Source organism: Malaya genurostris, chromosome 2 (genome assembly GCF_030247185.1).
Source record: "Malaya genurostris strain Urasoe2022 chromosome 2, Malgen_1.1, whole genome shotgun sequence".
Taxonomy (NCBI): Eukaryota; Metazoa; Arthropoda; class Insecta; order Diptera; family Culicidae; genus Malaya; species Malaya genurostris.
This window is the reverse complement of record NC_080571.1, coordinates 34,887,713-34,914,468: the sequence shown is the minus strand read 5'-3', so window position 1 is coordinate 34,914,468 and position 26,756 is coordinate 34,887,713. Positions and strand designations below refer to the sequence as shown.

General features: G+C 36.4%; 2 protein-coding genes across 4 annotated transcripts in view; one reads left to right on the top strand and one right to left on the bottom strand.

The window, feature by feature from the left end:
- Positions 1-26,756, bottom strand: part of LOC131432793 (dopamine D2-like receptor) — a 763,103-nt gene that overhangs the window by 31,258 nt on the left and 705,089 nt on the right. For 2 of the 3 annotated variants that reach the window (XM_058599309.1, XM_058599310.1), the window contains exons 6-9: positions 24,072-24,292; positions 23,384-23,470; positions 11,697-11,897; positions 11,169-11,312 (exon numbers count right to left, since the gene is read on the bottom strand). In XM_058599309.1, the coding sequence (XP_058455292.1) occupies positions 11,169-11,312; positions 11,697-11,897; positions 23,384-23,470; positions 24,072-24,292 (653 nt within the window). The remainder of the gene's footprint in view (positions 1-11,168; positions 11,313-11,696; positions 11,898-23,383; positions 23,471-24,071; positions 24,293-26,756) is intronic. The other variant, XM_058599311.1, reaches the window with a different exon arrangement.
- On the top strand, positions 3,340-4,835 carry LOC131432794 (uncharacterized). Its single transcript, XM_058599313.1, has 4 exons — positions 3,340-3,719; positions 3,776-3,938; positions 4,001-4,535; positions 4,600-4,835. The coding sequence occupies exons 1-4, from the start codon at positions 3,355-3,357 to the stop codon at positions 4,770-4,772; spliced, it is 1,236 nt and encodes a 411-aa protein (XP_058455296.1). The 5' UTR covers positions 3,340-3,354; the 3' UTR covers positions 4,773-4,835.

Here is a 26,756-nt window from a genome sequence, read left to right as displayed (position 1 = left end):
ATCGTATCCAAAAGTTTGAGTTATTAGGGACTGAGGACAGTACCGTAAAGTGGTAAGTTTTTTGGTATTTTCTCGTTTCAAATAAAATTTTCTTGGAAACGGCGCAGAATACAAAAAACCCACCTGACAATGTCTTCGAAATTTAGTTGAGAATATTCTGTGAAATTTTCAGAATGATTCAGCGGTCGTGTTGTATTTTTTTCTGACTGAAGATCTGCTGATAATTAGAACGCTCGGAAATGCATTCCTCTACTTGTTCATCGAATATCTCGGCTTTGAAGGCGCGTATCATAAATCTACCGTGACAAAGTCTAGATAATTTAGTTTAGATGCGATTAGTACATAAAATCATATATGTTATCGCGATAAAAATAAAGTCTTGTATTTTTCTGTGAAACAAAGTCAATTTCACTGCATCCGCCATTTTTTTCGCTGATAGCATTCTGAAAAAGGAGAGAGAAATAAAATTGGCACGACAAAGCTGCCAAACACACAGACGTTTCATTGTATATAAACACATTTTTTGTTTCGCATTCAATCTTTGTGAAAGTTGAATATTTTTTCATTGTTCATTGGAATCCATGTAATGTCAAACCCATACGATAGATTTATGTGATAAAACTTCTCATCAAAATAATAAAATGTATTCTGGCAACCCGGTTCAGTTTGCTCATATACGAGAGAGTACAAGAGAAATACGTTGCGCAAAGGGATTTGAGCGAGTCACGTGGTCGATTTAAAACTCAACACGCGACCCTCTGTCCTCTGACCTTTTAAGTGACGGTATCAAATTTTAAACTCATTTTACCATATAATTACAAAACCGCAGGTCAGATCCGGATGAAATTTGGGAGTTTTATTTGGGTGTAAGAGACCTTTCATTTAAACGTAAGATTGTTCAAATCGGTCGCGCCATCTCTGATAAAAGTGAGGAAGTAATTCGAAATAGAAATTTTTTCACTAACCACCCTAACCTTTGAAGGATTTATTGGATCAGATTTTGTGTAAATTTTTCTCGAAACGACCTCCAAATGCCGTCAATAGCTTCAAATTGCAAGTTCGGTTATTTATTTGAGTCCAAACGTCTTCAATTGGCCCAAACGCTATTCGAATTATATCAACCCAGAGTACTTCAAAAATTCCGTTTGCCTCCTGTTTTTAAATTACATCGATTGAACCGAGATTTGGGAACTCATCGACATGTTTTACCTATTCGAATGATTCACTCTCTTGCTCATAAACCATCAAACTGACTTTGGTTGCATTTTGCTTGAATCATTTGAGACTTTTAAGAGCAGGAAAAAACTGCTTTAAAGTGCGATGTGTACGTGTGTACCTGAATTGGGGAAAAATGTTGAGATCGAATCAAAAACAATTGTCAGATGATTCATTTTTACAGTACATTCTATCATTCTACTTTACTACTCTCGAGCAATCATGAGGATCGTTCGATTATTCTAATTTAAGAGTATTCGAAATAATTTCCATCCAAAGATAATTTTTGAGTTGTGAGAAATTCACCGGGACAGCTACAGGCACAGAAATAAAAGGAACAAGTACAGAAGCTAAGTTAAGGAAAAAATAAAGAAGGTACAGGAACAAGTGCAGGGAGTACAAAACCAAGTACAGAAATGAGGGAAACAAGTATAGGAAGTACTGGCACAATTGAGTGCAGAAAAAGGCACAGAATGTGCAGATGGTACAGAAGTTACAGGACCAAATACAGAAAATACGTGAGCAGGTATAGAACGTACAGGAAAAAAAATCTGAAACAATCACAGAGAGTACAGGAACAAACACACAAATTACCGAAACAAGCACACAAAGTACAAAATAAAGTGCAGACAATAGAGGAACAAGTACAGAAAAAAGTTAAAAGTTCAAAAGTTGATCACAAATGTTGTCGAGACAACAATTTTGAATGGCAAATTAGAAGAAAAAAAAAGTTTTCATTCCACGCATTCCAACGATGTCAACTGCTATGCCATTTAAATTTGAACGTCATTTTCTCATCCGTTTAACTGTTCTATTACCGTCAATAATCGTTATGAGTCTGTAGCGTGAATTTAGAGTTTTTTTTTTTCAGATGGTAAATTGTACGCTGCCTGTTTGCGTTTCGGTAAACCATCGGTGTTATATATTTTGTCCTGTTGCCTGCGATATAAAAAGGTTGGGGCCCGTATCATAGAGCATTATAATGATTTTTTTCAATAATCATTAAAATTGATGAGTAATTTTGATTTTCTACATATTATATTATATTAGTATGATATTATTGCGCTACGAAGTGTGCTTGGGCCCGGTAGTTAAATTATATCATACTTCTGATGGCATGGAGGAAGAATTCTGTTGTTGCGTTTAGTACAGCTCGAGATATTCACGATTGAGTTCTAGCCATTCTTCCACAGGGCGAATTTTGAAAAGGCGCCCCGTAGTTAGGTAAGACGTATTCACGTCAAAAACTAAGATGAAACGGAGCGAAAGAGACCAATCTATTTGTTGTTTTCGTGTATTTTTAATCATTACGTGTTGTCAATGTTCTTTCTGACATTTTGTATTGTGACAAATTTGAAATTCGATGCGTTAAACGTTTAGAATTCTGAAATAATATTTCAATGTGAAAAATACAGTACTATTAAATGAGAAAATACAGTACGTTTGAGGGTAAAAAACAGTACGCAGTATTTGAGTCGAAAATACATCACAATACTGTAAAATACAGTACGGATACAAGTGTTATGTATCACTCAAGACGGCTACAAGTATTTAATAAATTTAAGAATGTTACGTGGGATGACCTTACAGGAAAAAATAATGTCAGGTCGTCTTCATGGTGTTGGTTGAAAATTGGTTGGTGCAAATATTTTTGAGTTCGCCTCGAGCGCCAGAAACGTTCACTACGGCTCGTTTATAACTGACTGTAATTTAATATTAATAGTTAGTAGAGAATTAATCGATTCAGAAATGCATTAATTCAACACAATCGTATCTACTCTAGTACATCTTAACTAGTCACATTGTTCACCTGCAATTGCTCAGCGTCAGAAAAAAAACCAATCCACCTTCGTGGTGTGTTATGTAAATTCATATCGCTTGTCAGGTCGTTGTTTCCCACCGTTTTGTGATCGCATTTCTAGCGAACTACTGAATGAAAAAAAAACCATTAGCGCCGATACAGCCAAAGGGCCTATCGATAACCTTAGAGTCAATAGAAAAATCGCACTTTACGTGACCAAACGATAGTTCCTTTCTGGAAACTTCAAACAGCTCACGTACTGCCGACTGCCGTTCGACGGCAATTATAATCAACAATTTAAATTTCCTCCCGTCTCGACAGCATCAGTGCCGATCGAGATGCAACACAACGCAGACCGCGACTCGGGCGCCGTCGTGCCGCACTGGTTGAACGATGCTTTCATGCTGGACATAATCCAGCAGGCCCGAAGCGATTATTCGATCGGTCTGTGTCACAACTGTAAATTTCATAGGTTCGAACCACGGGCCAATCACAGCAGCGTCTTGTTCCGGACGACGGTTCACTTCCGCTCGAAACGATCACCGCAGGAACAGGCTATCAGTTTGGTGGTGAAAATCGAACCGCAAAGTGTTCTCCTGAAGAATCGATCACTGTTCGAAACGGAGGTCCGTTTGTATCGCGAAGTTCTACCGGCGATGGGCCGAGTTCTGGCCGACGCTGGGGAAAATTTAGACACGCCCAGGTAGGATTCTGGTGGAACGGAAAAATACTATTTTAAACACTAACCATTTGATTCAGTCTGTTCTATTTCGCCGGTAAACCGACAGGTGTTATTGTGCTGGAAGATCTGTTTCCCGGTGGGTGGATTGGCGGAGGCGAGATCAAACGTTTCGAAGATCTGCAACCGGTTATCGACTCGATTGCCAAGTTTCATGCTGCTTCGTTCGTGCTCAATAAAAAGGTTAGTAAGATGCAGTAAATTGGAGCCGTGAGATCAGACGTAACTAAAGGGTGAAATTTTAGTCCACAAGCCTATCGGATATCAGCAACGTGTTCATGCAGAACAATGTCAAAGGCGCTCGGGACATGTTTCGACAGTTGTTTCATTCCTTTGCTGATGCCGTCCGTAACTGGGAGGGTTTCGCCCAGATCGGAACCAAATTGCAGCATCTTAAGCCATCATTCGAGGATAAATTAAATCAAATCTACATTCCGAATCGGTCCGGCACGGATGGACCTGGGTATAACGTTTTGAATCATGGAGATTTTCATGCCAAAAACCTACTGCACAAGATGAAAACTTCGCCCGGTTCCACCGATCGGATCGAGCGAACGGCACTGATCGATTTTCAGTTGTGTCACTGGGGAACGCCGGCCATCGATGTTCTGTATCTGTTGGATTTGGTCATCGATCGGGAGTTGAAACACACCCACCAGGAACAGATCGTTCGACAGTATCATCGAGACTTTGTGGATTACGTCACCAGAATGGGCCATTTGGGGTGGATTCCGAGTCTGCAGGATCTCCTGGCCGAGTTGAAACGGAGTGCGTTTCTTGGTAATGGATTATATTGGAGTTTAGTTACGATTTAAACTAATTGATTTCTGTTTCGTGTTTTCAGAATTATTCCACATTGTAATCTTCGAACAGTTTAAATACGTCGATTTATCTAAAGTATCGGTGGAGGATTTTGTCGCTGGAAGAGCAAAAAATTCTGGAGTCAACAGTGAAAAGTTTCGTTCCCTGGCTCGGAACGAGTTAAGAGATTTGCAACATCGGGGCATTCTGGATTGAACACATTCACGTCATTATTCATAAACTTTACTAGATTCCAAGCCAAGCGGGCACAATATTTTGGTTTTTAATCACCTTTCCATAAGCCAACTCCGATTATCAGCTCAAGTTATTAGCTTTAATTTGTAATAATCATAATTCTCTGTGGGTAGCAACTTTCGGAATAATTAAAGTAATAACTCAAAATTATGATTCCCTAACCTCGAATCTGATCCTGTCAGCCGGTTGATGATGTCGTGACACTGGGGCACGAAAGAAAAAAAAAGGAAAATGTTGAAGATTAACCTTTTTCTCGACTGGAAAGCAAAGATCATTAGACTGCCATCGGGGAAGCGGACAAATTTGTCTCTCCATCGTCACTGCCACGAGGTTTTCCACTTCCGGTCCAGGCAGGAGACGAATGTCCACTTCAGTCCGGCCGCGTTGTGATTAAAATTTGAGAGGGATGAATTAATCACTTTTTTTTACCCGGCCGTCACCGTTCAAGGCAATTTAAGTTTACCGCGGCCATCCGGAATTCGAAGAGGGTTATAAAAGATTCGGTTCTAATGAAAGCTGTCAGGAGCAATTCCGTAGTCAAAAAAAAAGAACAGTCTCATTAGGATATTATTTGGTCGACATTGAATGAAAGTTAGTTGAAAGCGAAAGTGTAAATCTCTTTCCACCAAATTACGTTGTGATACATGGGCTCTTTTCGAGTGGCTATTCATTGAACCTCCCCCCCACAAAGACGAAGTTCAATGATGAAATATCGCAAGACTTTGCTCGTTTTCGTGATTTACTTGGCACTTAGATTGGTTCCTTTTTGCAGGCATAATTTAATTTGAGTTATACTAACTCATTTGCGGGTAGACCATTTGAATTTGGTGCTTTTTCGAGTGGTTTTCTAGCGCTGGAAATTAGTTTCAAAGTTATTTGAATCCATTCCAGCTTCACGTCGTTAGGTTCTAGAATTTCTTTGTTTCTTGTATAAAATCGCAAAACAAAGAAAATTATCTTCTTCATTTAGTTCATGTTGAATACGCAAATACAGTAGATACGGTTGATACTGAAATTGAGTCCATGTTCCACGTGCCGTACCAACAATCAACAATATTTATATCGCGTTTTTATGTATATCTGTTTCTATTTGTATATGCAAATATTTTCGAAGACTGCTGGAATTTTAAATTATCAGTCAAATATACGTGAATACGTCTTATTTTAATATGGGACGCCTTTTCAAAATTCGACCTGCGGAAGAATGGGTTGAACTTTTCTCGTGAATACCTCGAGCAATTTGTAATAAAATTTTCAACAGTGACAGGTAACCATGATTAACTCAAAAATTAGGTTTTCTCAAGTTTTTGTAAAAAATGAGGAAAATTCATCACGCTTGCTTGCCTTTTCACCCATAAAAGTTTCGTTGTTCTACTTAAAGAGCATAAAAGGTAAACCATTCTCTAAAATCAATCATTTCTTCTTACGCGTCAAATGGAACCGGAACTGGAACTGGGTCGTGCTCTCATTCCGGACGTCGTGGCGAGCATTCGCCTTCCACTAGCAGCAGCAGCAGGGAACTGAATTTTGGATTCAATTTTAGAACTGAAATCAGAATCGGGTTTCTGGTTCACCTGAATTCCGAGCTTAATTTCAGTGAAAATGAAAGTGACTTCAATTTCAGAATTTAGTTCCAGATTACGGGTTCAGAATTAAAAACCATGACTCTGGAATCCTAACTCAGAATTCTGGAACTGGTTTCTTGACTAGATTATCGAACTGAATTTAATTCCTTTAATTATGTTCGGGATTCGAGTCAAGAATTCTGATCGATCTGGATTCTGTAATTAAATGTTAGATCTGAACTCCGAACCTGAATTTAGAACTGACTTCCGAAACAGAATTCAACTCCTGAATTCAGTCACAGAATTTATTTCCTAAATTCAGTTTCAGAACTCATTTCCCGATCCATGCCAGTTTTATTCCTGTTCACGTTCTTCTGTTATGTCTGTGCCATTATCCACTTAACTTTCTTAATTACAAAGGTTATCGAATTGTAATGTGATATCATTACATCATTTCTGTCTCAAATATCCACAAATATCTTATTAACAACCACAGTTTTTACAAATCAACGGTTGCTCTGATGTTTAAGTTATTTAATATTTGGATGCAAAAATCCGATTTATCTCGGAGCTATGTTAATGAAACCATAAAAATGAGTACTCAAAAAGAAACGGATTTATTACACTGAAGGAAAAAATAAAAAAAGTTTGTTCCGATATGGTTTTGAAGAAATTTTGGACTCTCTGTTTGAAGACCTGAAAAACCATTTTGTTCCATCAACTCTTCAGCTCTGTTGCATCCCGAGTTACCATTTATCAATTTCTGTTTTTGATTGCCCAATATTATCAAATGAACGAAGTTCAGGACAGTTGGATGGATTGATGCCCTTTTCGAAGAAATCCATCTCTTGTTTGTCAGGACAACCAGAGTTTTTGTCCGCAGCTGAAAATATCTGGCCAGATCATATCTATTTTGTGAATTTATCGGTTAAAACGCTGCTCAGGATGTATTTAGCCACATATTGATTATTGAATAAAATCACGTCGGAATTTCGAAGTGGGAGCTCAAAATTAAATTTCCACTCCTTTGAAACGAAATCAATCGTTTGATGCCAAAACCTAACCCAGTTTCCACCCTATCTGCTTTCAAACCGTTTGTTTGAAGCAAGTTTCGAACCTAGTTTCAACATTGTTGAACTGAAAATCGAATCAGTTTCGAACCTGGTTTATATATCAGGTTTACTTAAATTCCCGTTGGTAAGTGCGAAACCAACACAGTTCCGTGAAAAGTGTTTGTTTGACGACACTTCTCTGGGTCAGTTGCAGGTTTCTCAAGCTTAAACGATATTAGAAATGTTCTGCACTGAAAGCGACAACATTACGTTAATAGACATTTTTTGTATACTCAAAACGGATGTAGTGGTTCTTGAGACTCATCAACGGTGTAGATGCTTTTATTTTTATATTTCGTGACAAGTTCGTCTCTTAACTGGTTTAAAAAATCTTACGCAATTTATTTAATTCTGTCGTTTTGTCGTGAATACGACTTACTTTACTATGGGGCGCCTCTTCAAAATTTACCCTCTGAGAGAGTGATAAGTTTTTGATCGTAAATATCTCTTGTTGTATCTAACGAATCAACATAATTTTTGCTACATGCCATCGGAAATATGATCACAATTTTATGATAAAATATTCAGTTGTGTGACATAATCTCAAATAATTCAAAATTAAATTTTTCTGAAATGTTTGGTATAAACGAGTTTCAGAGAGGATCATTCATAAGGCGCGTTTGCCTTTCTCGTATTTTTAAAGCTCGTAGATCAGTAATCTGTGAAAGGATTTATAAAATCTAACTACCAATAGAATCGAAAATTTTGAACTTTAACGTGTATCGCAACAGCATTGAAGTATTTCAATAGTACACTATATAAATCAATAGCACATTAAAAAGAAACCTCTTAACAAAAATTGGATCGGTTAGGATTCTATCGCCACTGCTAGCAGATGTATTGTGTGTCGTTTGCAAAGCTTGTTTCGCTTACGACAAGAGCGATTAAGTCACAGCTGCTAGTCGTTTGCATTGGTGGAAAAACAACGAAAAGAGGACAACGGTGGGGAGGATCACACAAAATCAGCCGTTCTAATGGCTCGAAAAGTTTTCTGAAGAACTATTATGATTTCTTGCTCGCAAATCGAAGGTAAAAAACCTCAGTTTAGTGCAAACCTAGAACTGTTTGATTAGATTTGTGCACTTTTCGCTGTGTGAAATTCACAGTGATCGAGATCAAGTGAAGCCTTCTTTGTTTTTGCGAAAAATGTGAAAAAAAAGAATGCTTGCATAATTCATACAATTGATCAACTAAATGATATCCGGAAGTGTTAAGGAACATGTCAGTTGTTTTCGTATTCACGACATTCAGTTATGTCTCTGACATTACCCACCCGCCTTTTTTTATACTAAGCCTTATTGTACAAATAGGTATAAATTTTGAAAATTTCTAAATCTAGGTTGGACTGGAGAAAAACGCCATTGCTAAATTATTTGAACAATTATCATACGAAAAATCGAAAAATTAAAAGTGGAGAAAGTTTCAAACTTAGGGAATTCTGTTCGGTTGATAATCGAAAGGTGCTATTTGATACAACTAAGTCAAATGTTTAATTGAACTGTATTAGTTTTTAACCTAAACAATTATTTTCCCCGTGAATAAAGTTTGTGCACGTTTTATAAGAAAAATTTTATCAGCTTCTTTCATTTCGGCTTTCAACAATTCAAATTTCGGTTTCCAACAATTCAAACGCATGTATTGATAATTAATAATAGTTTTGAAGAACACGTTTTTTCAACAAAAAAAATTGATACCGAACTTATGAAGTATCTAATCATTGGATGCTAATTAAAATATCAGTCGTTGATTGTGGTATGTGAATTATTCAATCATCTCGCGATTAAAGAGCTAAATGCCTTAAACATCAAATGAAAATAAGCAATACCAATCAAAAGTTTGGTAATAAGACAATTAAAAATGAATATATATTGAAATAAATGTAGTATTAAAAATTGCCTAGCAAACTAGTTTGAAAAAATCACTTTATTCTTACAACAAACAAAAATGTATGATTATAACAAACAATCCCGTTAGTTAATTTATTTCAACTAAAATGTTTCTGAATATAACGCGCTACAATTAGTACCTTAGGGGGACGGGTATAGCGTGATGGGTAAGTCGATGGCTTTCACGCAGCTCGCCTGGGTTCGATTCCCAACCCCGCACATAGAGTCAGAAAGTTTTTCTGACCCGAAGAGGCGAATAACATTAATGTTGAAGCCTCTATAAATGAAAACAAAAATAAATTTTTATCTTCAACTGGAGTTAGTCCTTTCATAACTGACTAAATTTAATTTATGTGACTTTAAATAGAATTTATTCGTCACGTAGAGGTCGTTCATTTTGAACAAATTTTTCAAATTAAATTTACTGGGAAATTGTTTGCCAAGAAGTTTACAGAAACGAAAAATTTATTATAGTGTTTTGTAGTTTCAAGCAGCAATATTTCCTATATCAAACCAGATTTTCTTTCATTACTTGGGAGTTCTAACACTAGAAAGCGAGGTTATGTTAAGAAGTGTGTTGAATGAGGGCTACTCCGTTTGGCATAAGCACGTTTGGCATAACGCTGTTTGGAATAAAGCCATTTGGCATAATTTTCATTTGGGAAACGACTATTTCGTATTATGGTCATTTGGCATAACAGTTAATTGGTATACAATTTACAAATCTTTGATCATGCGATAGTCGTTTGACATAACAGATCAACATACTGCTTAATACAATTTGTTCTTTATTAAGATTTTGAAAGGTCTAATGTGGCTACCCCGCCTTGTTTTTGATGACCGAGTTTTTCTTGCAAAATATAAATAAATAAACGGCCACCCAAGTGGTGAGAGAAAAGTGTAAACAACGCCACTTAGACATCATTGTGTCATTGCTGGAATACGCCCTCAAATGTTTGAAAAAGTGGTCGACAATTGGACCTTAAAAAAGATTTTTAGTTCTGGTGGACATATTTCCGAAATCGTTTATCGCCAAGATATCAACTAAAAAAAATTAGGCCATTTCATAATTTGAAATGTGTTTTATTCAAAATTTCAAATCAGCAAGCTCTTAAAAGACACCCTTTATAAAAAACTTTTTCGCCACAGTTTTCGCCCACAACTGCAAATATCTGGCCAGATCAGATTCTGATGGTATTTTTGGTATTTTTGGTTGTCCAATTCATGTTTAACATATAAATTCTAACGATTTATTAATTTTAGTTTGACGTAAAGCCGCCATGACTAAGTTCAGTTTTTGCAATGACTGAGCGGAAATATATATTGGAGAAGGCAAGTGAAAGAAAAACTAACAGAAAAGATGAATTTTTGGAAAAAGATACGCTCAGAGACAGGACTCGAACCTGCGTTCTTTTGCATTCCGTGCATACGCGCTACCATTTCGCCACTCTGATCTTGCTTTAGCCACACTAAAACTCGAAACAGACATAGTAGCAACGTACATCGAAACGGTTCGAGTCCTGTCTCTGAGCGTATCTTTTTCCAACAATTCATCTTTTCTGTTAGTTTTCCTTTCACTCGGCTTCTCCAATATATATTTCCGCTCAGTCATTGCAAAAACTGATATAAATTCTATTCATTACTGGGATTTTACTCTTGTGGTCTGTCGTCGGTTTCCTTTTTTTAAGAGCGAGGTACAATATCAATATTGGCGCGATAATATCGCCAATTCAAAACACATTCCTTTGAACTAAAACCATCTATTACGATTCAAAATACGAATCGGAATTTTACCTCGTTGCTTGCTGAGTGTTTTTCTTGTCCTTCAGTGTGCTGTCCCTCGTGTTGGAGTTCGTTGATATCGTCGAGTCGTTCCGGTTGAGCGTTAAGGCCTGCTGCACCCCGCATCGCACTAACGACAGCGGTTTCAGCGTCACACTGGAAGGATCGAAGGATGGAAGAAATCGAAAGAAAAGCATTATAAATTGCTGAAAGTTTTCATTATGATTAAGCTGAAGCAAAACAATTTATTTGCAAGCGAAACAAATTCCGCTTTTAACATAAGAATGTTGGCAATTTAAATAGTTTCGTTAAGCTAAGATCATCAGCAGAGATTGCCTTGTGACTGTCTGAAGCACACCAAGCCCGACAGCTCATTATGAAGAACAACAAACTCATTTGGATTTGCTTCATGAAATTTTCTCCTCACATTTTAGAATATGGTAATAATCTAATCGCTTGGTGCGTTTGTTACCTGTTCAAAAGTTAAAAAAAAAAACCTGCCAAAGCAAAAACAGATAACGAACACAAAACGAATCGTACCTTGCTTCCTTCCTGGGCGAACCGTTCCTACTCCTAAGCGTAGCGTTTTTATTTACAATGACCGTGGCGGCCACGTTTGGACTGCCGGGTGGGGTCGCATTCGCTGCCAGCACGTCTCCGATGCCGGACGCCGCGTAGCCCGAGTCGTGATTGCCATTCGGGTCGGAGGGAATCTGCGTTGTCGTGATCTGGGCCACCACACTGTGACATGACAGGGCAGGCGGAAGATGAGAGCCATTGCAGCAGCAGCAACAGCAGCAAAAAATGAAACGAAGGTAAAACATAACACAAACTCCAGTTAGTCAGCCTGTCTTCGTGTCTGTCATTTGCCTCGGGCTGAATCAGGGATTATCATGACAATATTCAACAACGTAGGAGAAAAAAAATTAACACATGAACTAGCACAGTCACAGGAAATTAAATACAAGTGCCATTGCGCATACACATGAACATTGCTAACAAAGCACCGGCAATCAGTCATCCTTGCGAGGGTAACTTGGGAGGTCAACAATGATTCTGTACGCTAGGAATAGTGCAATGAAAATTGAAATTTTTATTTGAATAAAAAACGAAAGCAAATTGTGACTTTTGATCAGCACCTTCCCAAACTTGTCAAAGAGTGACAATGAAAATGAGTAAACCGTGCAGAAATTTCAAGCAGTGTAATTAAAAAGTCATTTGAAAGAGACGAGATAAGTAAGCATCACCGATCGTGAAAAATAAATACTCAGCCAACTGAAGCAGCAAAATGATTAAAAATTAAACGAAAATAAGGAATAACGAGAGCAGAATTCTTGGCCTCGGGAGCAGCTAATGAAAGCTATAAAATCTTTCTCCAGGCAGTTCTCTGCTAGCACGAGACGACGAATGCTTCATTTAATGCAAATAAAAATGTGCTATGATAAAGGCTTTTTGCTGATTTTAATCATGGTTGAAGTCTTTTATTGTAGAGCAGTGAATATGTCTTTCTTGTCATGACGCTTCATTCAGTTGAGAAACTTTTAAGAAGAGAGACGAAGCATTTTCTCTCACGACAAAACGAACCCAAAATAACGTCTGCAGAGAGTATCAGTCGAATTTCAGATCTTATTTTTTCATCGGTAAAATGAAAATCTGTGACGTTTGGCTGTAAAGGGTGTCCAAAATATGATAAATCGAAGTAACTACACCAAATAACCGAAACTACTATAGATACGAGCATCAACTGGCAAAAATCACTGTGAATCGTTTTGTGTCATTTTCGATTCTCAAAGCTTCGGTTGAATTTTGTTACTGTACAGCATACGATTTTTACCGAAAACCGAAAATGACCGAAAGGGTGAACGAAAGAAGGAACACAACTTTGAGTCGATTATTCCGCTTATGTCGTTGACAGGGCATGGATCTCGTTCTCTTAATTTGCAAGTGGGGCTGAGAGTGACAATTGTTTCTCGTCATTTTGTTTATCTCGTTTATTTTGAGTCAATGAAAATGGCTTTTGTTAGCTCTGGTAGCGAGTTTTTTTAATTAACAGTGGCTGTAGTTGATACTATAACAGGGGGTAACTGTTCAGAGACTTAATTACTTTTGTTAAAAAAAAAATACAAGATTCATAAGGTATCGGTGTGGAACAGTTATCCTTGATTATAATGAATTTTTTTTTCGGAGATTCAATACAGGTCTTAACGTAGTGAAGAATTTGTTCACTGAATTGACACACAGTTAACTGAGTCTCGTAGTTTACCAGAGGTTTACAAGGATAACAAGGAGCAATGCAAATGATTTTAACGCTTCTAATTCCGAGCTCGTAGAAGAATTTGACTTCTGCTTTAAAACAAGTTTCACATTCAGCACTTGCTTCTTACAATTTCTAATCGGTGAGCATTTTTTTTTTGTCGTCAATACGACTTACTTTACTATGGAGCGCCTTTTCAGAATTAAGCCTGTTCAAAGTAAGATAGAACCTTATCGAGAATTTATGGCAGCAACATAATTTTCTCTCCATACCAATTTATTAAAAAAAATCGGAGGTATGAGATAACTCAAAATTGAAAATTTTATAAAATGTTTGGTATGAACAAGCATTAAGGAGAAATTCATTGCCAAAATAAGGCACACAGAATTTCAACCGGACGACTTGAACGAGTTATCGCACAAAGCTTATCGTGCAAAACCGACACATAGAAATACGGAATATTTTCAGTGATTGAGTGCAGTGGGCTAACGATACGTTTTGTTCGCTAGTAAAACAGACACTAACTATGGATGGTCCGACTATTAATTGACTAATACGAGGGAGACATATTTGCGCATGTTGTTTAAGATGGTCAATTTGGTCATTCAATTTATTACGAAAATGGCCATATAATTGATTTTCTGTTCATTCTTTGTTACAGATCAAAATCTTTGACATAAGCTGTGTGCTGCTCGTTCGGTTCTTAGGCGAGAACTGTGAGTGCTGAATCTGATACTTATCATATATGTAATTCATTAAAAACTCTTTGAAAATCAGTTTCTATAGAAAATACGAGTAGTAAAAATTTGGCTATTCATAACAGTACACCACAACTTTATGAGTTGACGAATCCGATCAGTTATCATGAATCTTATAAAATGCTGTTTTGAATATTCTTGTGAATTTCAAATTTCCAAAGACAGCAGATTCTAAGAAATTTTGTTTTATTGTATCCTTTTATTTTTAATTTAAAACTAATGCTTTTGCTATGTGTTTCAAAAATTTACCAAATATGTTTCGGTACCTCTGAGAATACCAAACTACGAATATTTTGCGTCAAAAATTTAAAAAATATTTGTTTTTATTTGATTTTTTTAACATGTTCTTCGTCGGTCGTTGCCATCAGTTTACTTACAGTATCTGAAAAATGCAATTATTTCAAATTGTTAGTAAGATTCGACACAAATATATTTCTGTTATGTTTGTTCACCTGTTTTGTAATAAAAAGGTATAGAATATTTTTCCGAAGTATAGAAAAGCATGTCAGTCCAGGTGTCAATTAAAAAAATGCAAAATTAACCGCGTAACCTTTTTCTGTTATTATTTTGAACGCCTATAACTCAGTCATTTCTTACTGGACCTAACTCATTTGACTACCAACCGATTTGGAAACATTTAACTCAAACATATAAGACAACATCGTTTCAGTATATCAATAGTATGCCATTGAAAAATCGATTCCAATCGACCTATGTTTTCACGATCCAATCACAGTTTGCCATAATGATGTCACCCTCGACAGAACGAACTATCGCAGAAAAGGGAATCTATAAATATATGCACCGATACATTTTTTGCTTAGCCAACACTTAGCTATGAGCGAGGAAAGAGTAGTTGAATTAGCGAGTGGATGACAAAACTAAAAGTTACATCCATTGCACAGTGGTTCAAAAGCGCAATTTCACACTCTTAATTGATAACTCATAGTATCGTGGTTTTTGAGGTACAGTATCTTCAGAAAAGTTGTTCAGAATGATAGACGCCATCTTTTGGCAAATTTTATTTATGTGATTAATCCTCCTAAAAGTGAGATAAAAATTTTATTTTAGCTCAGGGCCAACATAGGGGCTAAGTTACTTCGACAAAGATGTTCAGAAAGTTATTTCAAACAAACTTGCTGAAGGTACTATTCCCGTAACTTGAGTATAATTCAAGATATAATGTATTTTCTTAAAAGGGTTTCCAAAAACCAAAGTCGTGGCATCTTGTATTATGAGAGTTTCCATGGTAACGAATATATACTGAAATCTGATCTGAAATACAAATTGCAAATGTCAAGGACAAGGATATTTGAAAAGAACATATCTCGCCAGCAGACGATCGCAGACGAGTATTTCAACCACGGTATGAAAGCTCTTTTGAAGTAGTTTAATATGTAAGTGGTCTCATCTGCACCTTCCTGCGCCTTTTGATAATAGACAAGTTAGAATTTTATGCAAAAAAACATGAAAAATTGCTCTATTTCATTAAACTGAAATGGTAGCAGCATAGTATGTTCGAGAAAGTTGTGTAGTTTTTAAAGATGAAAAACTTTGTATAACATGAAAAACTCATATAAATTGAAAATATATATGTTTTCTTACAAAAACTGGTTTTTGGAAACCCTTTTAAGAAAATACATTATATCTTGAATTACACTCAAATTACGGGAATAGTACCTTCAGCAAATTTGTTTGAAATAACTTTCTGAACAACTTTGTCGAAGTAACTTAGCCCCTATGTTGGCCCTGAGCTGAAATAAAATTTTTATCTCACTTTTAGGGGGATTAATCACATAAATTAAATTTGCCAAAAGATGGCGTCTATCATTCTAAACAACTTTTCTGAAGATACTGTACCTCAAAAACCACGATCCTATGAGTTATCAATTAAGAGCGTGAAAATGGGCTTTTGAACCACTGTGCATTGGCTCGCTGGATGGTCGCTTTTACAGGGTGTGCGAAGTAGAGATGGTCGGGTATAGAAATTCTTATACCCGAACCCGACCCGTACCCGAGTGATCAGCAAAAAAATTTACCCGTACCCGACCCGTACCCGATCAATAATTTTAAAAAAATTACCCGTACCCGACCCGTACCCGAAAAAAAATAAAAAAATTTACCCGTACCCGACCCGTACCCGATTAAAAATTACCTGTACCCGTACCCGACCCGAATGAGTAGTAAAAATTTTACCAAAATTCAGTATGGAAAAATTAAAGTGTTTTAGATATCAAGACGTATCAGGCTCTAGTTGGTAAGTAAAATACATTAAACAATGCAATAAAACACAAACGGTTCATTCGATTTCAAAATTTATTTTTTTTCATATTAAAGTACAATCCTTCCGGTTAATTGTGGAATATAATTTCATTCAAATGGCTGCCTCGGCTGGCCTTGCAGTACGCCATACGGTCGGTCCAGTTTTTTAGTACATTTTCGATTGTATGCAGCTTTATTTCAGCTATGGCTGCACGAATGTTGTCCTTCAAGGCTTGAATTGTCTCTGGCTTGTCCACATAACACTTATCTTTGACAGTCCCCCAAAGATAATGGTATAACGGCGTCAAATCACAGCTTCGAGGTGGCCAAACGACATTAGAATTTCGACTGATAATTCGATCTTCGAGGACTGTGCGCAGAAGATCGCTCGTAGCGTTGGCTGTGTGGCTCGGAGCGCCGTCTTGTTGGAACCAAATGGTGTCCAAGTCTTCCTCTTCAAGTAACAGGATCGCTAATCGTGGTGCGGTAGCTCTCGCCATTGACCGTGGCGACGGCTCCTGCCTCATTTACGAAGATAAATGGACCAATGATGCACCAAACCGTCACTCTCTGAGGATGCATCGGCTTCTCCACGATAACGTGCGGGTTTTCCGTCCCCCAGATGGGACAGTTTTGCTTATTGACAGACCCGCCGAGATGAAAATGCGCCTCATCCGAGAAGAAGATTTTTTTGCACACATTCCGCAACATTACCATGATTTTCAAAGTAAAACTGCACTATTTTCACGCGTTTCTCAAGCGTATACACAACCATTTTCGTTCAGCGGAAGGATACAACTAAGTTTCTGTCAAATCAGAAGTGCCATTGAGGTTACTAATGTCGAAATAACCGCTAGTTCAAAAATAAATGTTAGATGGCGGACCCTGTAGATTTCCAATGTCTTTGGTACTTTATACTCATTTACAAATGTCAACAAAAGGGAGTAATATCAACTCAAATTTTTCGAGAAGCATATTTACCCAAAACGTCGTAATACCCGTTGTATTCAATTTTGGGTAGGTATGGTTTTTACGAAACAGTGTGACTTTTGATTCGATTCTTTAGAGCCACAAGTAAGCGTGTTCATTATCTTGACACACAAATAAAAACTCACATTCAAATCACTTGAAAAATCACGTAAAATGATTCCAAATATCAAATTGAATATTATACGTGACGAAAATGAATGTTATGCGAGCATCCCCTAAAATGAATAGAGTATCATCAGTTCGTTTACGTGTATTGACCAAACATCATACAATGTACGTGTATTCCCGGTGTGAAAAAATCAATTTTGAAAATGGTGAACAGTGAGTCCTTCAAGTGTAAGTAGTTTGAACATTCGCAGGAATTTTTTTTTGGTTACAAAATGAATTATGATTTTGATTTAAATTTATCTGTCAACTGTGCCCGTTTTGAAGCCTCACAAACCCACACCCACTATGTTAACGGTAGCTGGTGGTTTTTACAGCAATTGAACTTCTTTGCCACCTCCGGTGGAACCCTCAACGAGTGAACACGGTGAAAATTTGAGTATTTCGCGAGAAAAGATTTTCACCCGTACTTTTGCGACTCCACGTTATCACGTATCGAGATTTTCACTTATAGTCCAGTGAAAAGAAACGAAAATTAACTGGCAATATAGCCCAACTTGCTGTGCCATCAATCGGAGTCATTTCAAGTGAGGTGACACCACCCAGAAGTGAAGAATAAGAAGAACTTCTATGAAGATTTTCTGAAATAAATGTTCATGTTTTTATGGTAAAAATCCTAATGATTTTATGAAAATTTTGAAAATCTCCAACCAATATTTAAAATAACAGTTTTCTTGTATCTGAATGTGATATGAGTACTACACTACATTTTATATATAAATCAAATAATTTTTACTGGATTGTGCATTAAACAGCTTTAAAATGGCAGTCCATTAAAACCTACGTGAAAAGTAGATTCCGACCGCAACATCTTAGAGCTAAGGCAGTGTGTCTTATTAAACATGTTATAAACAAAGTAGGGCGGGAAATATTCACATAACTTTTCACGTAACTATGAATGATCGCTTTTTTAATGAAGAAAAGAAATGTTTTTTTCTCTGGAAATATCAAAACCCCTTGAATCAAATTGTTTATTTTGCGGAAGAACTGTTTTGCAATAAAACATTCTCGTCAACGTGTAAACATATTTATGTGAAGTACAAATGATCGGGTAATCGATCAGAAAAAAAAAATTTACCCGTACCCGACCCGTACCCGAGTGAGCAGTAAAATTTTTTACCCGTATTCGACCCGTACCCGATTGAAAATAAAAATTTTTACCCGTACCCGACCAAAAACCCGTCGGGTACGGGTACGGGTCGGGTTTCGGGTAAAATACCCGATACCCGACCATCTCTAGTGCGAATGACATTTTTCGTCTTCGGTATATTGAATACCAATTAGCTGTATTTAGGACTATCGGCGATAAATTTGTTGGACCTATTTTGGAGCACTGTATCTCGTTGATTTGTTGACAGATTTTGCCACATTAAACTTGATTCGAAGGCATTACTCTAAAATTGTATGCATAAAATGGATTGATTTGTCGACGTGGTTCTGTGCTTACTGAAATTTCTATTTGCGAACAAATCGGTGTTATGAAGATAATCGTAGATACCTTTTTGCATTAAATGTGGCTGAAACACTATCATTGTCTTTATCTATCTTTGATAGTATTATAAGTGAACTTCGACAAAAATAAATAAAATCTTCGATTGAATCGATTCACTGCATATAAAATTAATTAGACTGTAAGTTATTTTTCTCCCGAACACAAGACATGCAGGTTCATAATTTTTCCTAAAGCAAAAATCAGAAGTTTCCAAAAACAACCAAGTCATGTAAATAATTTAAATACAAAGCTATTGACGACTTTTTACAACATGAGTATTTCTGGAATAAGTTTAACGCATATGTATCGAAAATAAATCTTATTTCATATTAAACAGTTCCTTTCGTCTTGGTTTATAGCTTGGAGTTGTTCGTATCTAAAATCGATCGTTCAAGTAACATTAAAACCATATAAGATGACTTTCTGTTGAACAATATTTTTCCAAAACTTTTCATTGTTTGGAAAAGGATAAAAAATCGAAATAATTATTATGAGTCTAATTATCAATTTTCTCTCCCGCAAACGATCTATATGCTTAAACCTAAATAAATTTTTATTTTTTTGATTTGGTGCATCAACCACCAGCTTTATGTATGTATTTATTATGGTAACCTTTGAATCGTTTATTTTTAATGTTTTTTTATTTTGTTGTCTTGTCGGTCGTGTCTTGTAAACACCTCCGTATTTTTTTTAGATCTGCGAATATTCAGTACACTCCAAAAAAATCTGAATTTCACAGGTGACTTAATCCCCCATACGATGTAGTTCATAAAGACCTAATTTGTCAAATGACGGAAAATTTTATTTGTATTGACTTAATCTTAGACGAGCTTGAATTTGACTGGTTTCGACTGTAACTTGCGTTCTGCTAGCAGGTGCGACTGTATGAAGTTAAATGCACCTTTTACCTGCCAAGCAGATGCATGCTTCTGTGGCTCAGTCGATTAACAGACGTACTTGCGATCCAATGATTCTCGGTTCAAGTCGCGGCGGTTGATATCAGTATTCTTTTTTTTTATTTCAATGAATTTCATGGCATGGAGTTTTACACACAATATTAAATGTTCTTGGACGTAAATTTGTGTGAACTGCGACGCTCCATTTATGTGCATCTAATAAGATGTAAAATCACAGGGATTTTTTTAGGTGTGTAGCTACTGAGACCGTATCGGGAGCAAGTCGAAATGTAATTCATTTAATTCAACCATCGAGCTTGTCAATCTGTCTCCGTGTAAAGGTTGATTTTTGTCGTCATTTTCCTTGAGATTTGCGTTCAAACAATCGAACAAAGTTATGTAATATTCGCTATTGATTATTTTTTCATTCTCAAGATAGTCGATGAAGATTTTTCCAAACAAAAATACTTAGGCCATAACCTTCCCACTGCAGTGATCTGATTATTTTAGGAACACCCTAAGTTGCTCTATTAAAATAGCTGTAACACTAAAACCGTTAGAGATACTACAATAGTTTTTTGCGGCAAAGTTACTTGATATAAGTTTATCTACAGTTTTACCGAAGGATGCAGTCCTCTATCTCAACACATATGGAAAATAATTTTTGGATCATCCTAATAATAAGAATCACCCTAATATCATATGCTTCAAAATATGGCTTATCTTTCACTGATCATTTGTTCTGAAGACATCGTAGCGCTAAAGTATAAGGCTAAGCCACAAATGTTTTTGTCCCCCTAAATTGTGGATCCGGACCACTGTGCCGTGTTGACTGACTGTTGTGCTTTTGTACACATCGGATGTGGTTCACTGCCTGCAGTCCACTCAGATGATGATCGGTTTGATTACGTAGTGAAGTGATGGATCCATGTTTCATCCATTGTCACATACCGAAGCAAAAAGTCTGATTTATCACCTGTGAACACAACCAAACGATGCACTGAATAATCAATGCTTTGTTTTTGATCGACTGTAAATAAAAGCGGTACTCTCTTTGAAAAAAAATCTTTGTTATGGTCAAATGCTCATGCATAATTGTAAAAACACTGAATTTTGATATCCTTATGGCCGTAGGATTTTCACGAAGTTTCAATTTACGATTAGAAATAATTTGTGGACTTTTCTAAGTTGTCTGGAGTAACAATCTCGATTGAACGACCAGAACCTTTACCATCATCGGTATCGGTGTAAGATTACGTTTAAATTCAGCTAAACAATAACAAATGGCCATATAGCAGGGTCTGGATAACACTTTGGAAGCCATTGCCGTGCTAGAACAGTACTTTTATCATCAACAGACATTGCAAAGCTAACCGACGAAATTGTTTTGAGCCCATTGTTTTGAAATTTGCAAAAGTAGCTTCTTTTAAATGGATGGCACGTTTTTCTGACTAATTGAAATGTCATGAAATTTCACACATAGGCTTTGAAAGCTGAAAACTTCGAAAACTTCCTATGGATTTGACAATGATAGCACCATCTGTATGTCAGTCAAACGATTTATTGAGTGATGTGTTACCTCCCTTCGCGGCATCTACCTGCCATTTGAATCTAAGTTTGTGTGAATTGGTCCAGCCATAATCGATATAGGTGAGTGCACAACTGATTCGAATGGCATATGATACTCGGCTCTACGGGCCTCGTTTAATTAATTCGGTATTCACAGTGATTGCATATTTTTTTGTTTTTTCACAATTTTTCTCCAATTTTCTCATTGTTTATTCCACGGTTTTTAGGAAATTTAAAAATACATCACACACCAAAAATCTTTCAACATTTTTAGAATATTTTCGAAAACTTTCAAGAATCATTTAGAGGTTAGATTAAGTTTGTGCTTATGGCACATAACCGTTTTTACTTTTCTTTATCTTTTGTCTTAGACTCGTCGGTGCAGAGCAGTTCAACTTGAACCGCTAAGCAGACGTAAAGTTAATGCTATTTGCAAAACATTTTTTACGGTTAATATTGGCCGATTCAGGTATGGTTATTTAGGGGTAAACCAAAGTTTGTGCTTAAGGCTCATAACCGTTTTGAACTGCTCTGCACTGACGAGTCTAAGACGTAACGTAAAGAAAAGATTCAAAAATCAATTATTTAGGGGTTTTGGTATCGCACATGGGTACCGATTTGCTCGAAGTGCAAATAACCATTCCTTATTTTTACGTTTCGCCTTCGGCTCATCACTGCATTAACGGTTTATGGTAAGTGGCGTTAGCAGTTCAACATAAACTGCTAATGCACTGATAAGTGCAACCTAAAAAATTTCGAAAAAAACGACTTTGAGATTGAAAATTTTTTAGATTTTCAAAATCGAAAAACATTTTTTTTGTTTGCTAAATGTCTTAGAAATATATGAAATGTTAAAATCTGGTGTAAACTTAATTTTTCTTTTAAATTGTCGAAAATTGAATTTAAAAATTAATTCAGGATTACATCAGATCACGACGTTTCATGCATTTCTAAAACAAAAACAAGAAGACCGGATAACTTTGAAAATTTGCGTAAAACCAACCGCGTAACTTCGGAAATCCGCGCAACAAAAAAAATACCGAAAAAGGCTCAATAGTTTTTTTTTTCTCAGAATAAATTTCTAAAGTCTTTTTTAAGAGCCGCGCAAAAAAAACACACTAAACTAAAGAAATTTTTGTTTTTGTTGGTAAATGTTTTAGAAATGCATGAAACGTCCAGATCAGGTGTAATCTCAAAAATATGGTTTTGAAAATAATCGAAGCTTTTCTAAGAGTCAGAGAGTTTAATTAGAATAAAATTTCTAAGAAAAACGAAAAAGACAAACAAGAAATCCGGTTAACTTTGAAAGTTCGGGTAAAAAAAAGGAAGCTTCGAAAATCCGCGTAAAAAAGACCTCAGTGTACCGAAATGGGCTTGATATCGATATCGAAAGAATTACTTTAAACTAAATAAAATTTATCTAAATTTGTTAAATTTATCTATAATTATTTGAAAAAAGAATTAATACTGCGAAGATCGGTTCTAGGCAATAACGAATATTTCGTGCCCACAATTTCACTCATAAAAAATTGTCAAACTTCGGCAAAGCTCAAAAGAAAAGCATATGCTCAAAAACAGCAGCAGGAAGTGCAAAAGCAAACTAAATTAAATGAATTAAAATTACTCAGGCTAGCAGACAAGCAAACCAAGCACATGCAGACAAATCAATTAAAACAATTAAAATCACGCACACACAAAAGCAAGCACATACACACATACAATCAGTCGCACGCGTAGCGGAAAGTTGAAAGCAAAAACGAATGAATTGGCAAGGCACGTGAGGGTAGGGGGGGAAGGTGTGCTGGCAAACCAAACCAAACACTCAAAAATGACACACATACTTTCCAGCTTCTTCAACGACTGTGGCCAACATAAATTCTGTTGATTTATCGTTCACAATCACATGACAGTCTTCAATGTCAGGGGACCTGTGAAGCGACCAGAAAAGTTCACAATTAGGACTTTGAATTTGCTTGCCACCGGCACCACACTGCACTCGGATTGGGTTGGGAACTAGTGTATGAATTTTCAAATGGATTAACTTGTGAATGGATTTGGATGGATGGATGTCCCTGTGGAGGCGTTGGGTTGTCTTTGGCTTGTTCTTTGGAGTGTCGTTGTGTGCGAGTGTGAGATACTATCGGATCAAAACATTTACTTGCTGAAATAAGCTGATTTCGCAGGTTTCGTGAAAACAAAACAAAAACCAAATGACATTTCAGCGGTGAAACAAAAATAAAATGGTTCCCAGTTTTTCGTTTCGTGTGTTTCAATCAGAGTTTACAGCATTCGACCACGGCAGTCATGCAAATTTTACACGATCGTAGAAGACATCAAACATCACGGCAGCAAGTAAGGATGGATTGTTTTTGTTTTCTTCGGACAGCACTGTTTAGGTACATGATCGCATCAAATAGCAGGACACAATGAATTTGAGTGTACTATACATCTGTTGGCACGGTATGATTGTGAAAGTGTAGTGGGCAAAGTGTAGGAAAAACTCGCGTAGTCCACATCCCGGACACCTACCCGGCATTGTCATCGTCTTCCTCGTTGGAACCGGACGCCGTATTCGTTGGCGGCTCGTCCGGAATGATTTTGCACGAGCCGCTTTTGGTGCTGCCGTCCAGCTGGGTTTCCACCGCAATCTTCGTTTGAGCAATGTTCTCCATCAGACTTCCACCGGCGGTGATTTCCGATATGTGGGGCTTGCGCGCTGCGCGTTGCTTTTTCGCTCGGGTTCGAAGGGCCTGGAGAAGGTGGAGAAGAAAAACGAAGAGGCTATATTAAATTTGATCTGCTATTATCGGTTGATTAAATAAGTGCATTCGATAAAAGAGAAGGGAAGGAGGGGAAATGACCCATCCAGGAAATCGAGTGTAGATAATAAAGTATTCTCATGGTGGAGCACCGGTTGCTCGCTTCCCGTTTATGAGAGCACTTTGAAGCAATTACGAAAGAAATTAAATTGAAGTGGACTGAACTATTTTACGATAATCAACTTTTGCCACTGTTGAAGCTCGCTGGTTTTCACTAGCAAACTATTGAATTCCATGGAAACTCTTCTTTTTTTTAATGTGGAACACATTTTTGTTTTCTATATAGCGGTGCAAACTAGAAACTCAAGAAAAATACACGTAGAAATGTGGTTTTGAACAATTACAGCTCAGTCAATTTTGTATCAATTATTAATATTATGTCACCATTTGATTGGAAATATTTCTACGTATTGATTTGAATGTTCATAGCCATGTATTTTTCATTTTATATCATTGAAATGTTGATTAATAGCTAGCAGTGTCCTATTTTGGCTGCAAAAAAAAAAAACTCCGGCATACCGGATTTCCCTTCTATACAGTGATGCCACCTTTTCCTGGAGCCAAATCCGTAGAATTTTCATTGAAACGAAAATATTCAAAATTTATCACATTTTTTTAATCAAAACAACGAACATATATATATATATATATATATATATATATATATATATATATATATATATATATATATTTATATATATATATATATATATATATATATATATATATATATATATATATATATATATATATATATATATATATATATATATATATATATATATATATATATATAAATATATATATATATATATATATATATATATATATATATATATATATATATATATATATATATATATATATATATATATATAAGTAATTGACAAATCGATACTTTTGTAATATTAAACACTTACAGCATTCAACAGTTCATATTATGTTTTTTTGGCTTTGCTTTAATGCACATATTATGTGCTAAAATGAAAATTTAATCTTTGTTCAAAATCTTCAAAACATCGCTTACATCCTCTTCAACATATTCGGTTTGGTTAGGACAGGCCCCGTACATGGACTTTTTAAATTTTTGCCTCATTTCTAAAGGTATTATCAGAGTGCTTGGACATCCAAAATTATTCAAGAAATCCTTCGCGCGCAAAATTCCAACCATCGTTTCGTTAGACAAACGATTCCTAACTTTTGTCTTGTTTAAGTTTTGAGCCGAAAAATTCGTTCTGCTGCAGCTGAAGAATGAGGTATTGCTAGAACGGCCAACAATAATTTTCGTAGTAACGGGAAACAAAGTTGCCCATCTCTTCTCTGTCGTGCCGTTTTGTCGCCATTGCTGCCCGTCAACCAATTTGCTCCCGTAACGCGTGCAATCGTGGATTCTGTTGGCAAATGTTAGCACGATTGCACGCGTTACGGGAGCAAATTGGTTGACGGGCAGCAATGGCGACAAAACGGCACGACATTCTCCTCATCGAAATAATGCTGACCCAGAAATCTTGTTCATTTAATGTTTCTTCCAAAGCATAATTTCCAAAATCCAGACTCATAACTTCATTATATTCATTATCCAAAGACTGCCATTCGGTTTTGTCTACCACATGTGGTAAGTGTGGTAATAATGACCCAACACTGTCGAATTTCCTGTTTTTCACGTTAATCGGTTCTAAACATTTCAAACTGTAGAACAGTCGATTCTGAAATGGAAATCTCGCAATCATTTGTGTCGATAGCTCGATATAGAAGTCCTGACACCTTTTACAAAAGTGTTCAACATTTACGGGATCCAGTTTTCTTGAGCTCAGTACCGCTGTCACTCGCACACCGAAATATATTTAAGTGCAATCCTTTAAATTTTCAGCACTAAATTCTAGGTCATGCAAATTTGGAGCAGATTTCATTATCTCTGGTTTAACAAAATATCCCAAAATTTGTCTAACTTTTCTTGTTAATGTGCTGTATAACAGTATAACTTCAGGTTTTTCCGATTGAAATAATTTGTTGATTCCATCGATAATTGGAAGAATAAAATTCAGAAATTCGATATACAACTCAGTTATTGGATCCAACAATATATTGCGAATTTTCATGGCGTTGGATAAATTGTCTACATTTGCTGCTAAACCAAAATAAATTTTGATTGGCTCAAAACGGATAGCAATTGCGTTGACTACTTGTCCTCGTGAAAGAAATCTTACATCGTGTAATCTGGGAATTCGAGTCGGTCTGTACTCTAAAAGATCTTGTATTTTGTCGAACTGTTTCAAACGAACCAGACTAGCCGATATGTAGCTGTAAATATCCTTCAACAATTGTTCCAAATGGTCTAGAAGTTTTTTTGTTGCATATGAGGCACAAAGCGCAATAGAGTGGCAAATACATCGTA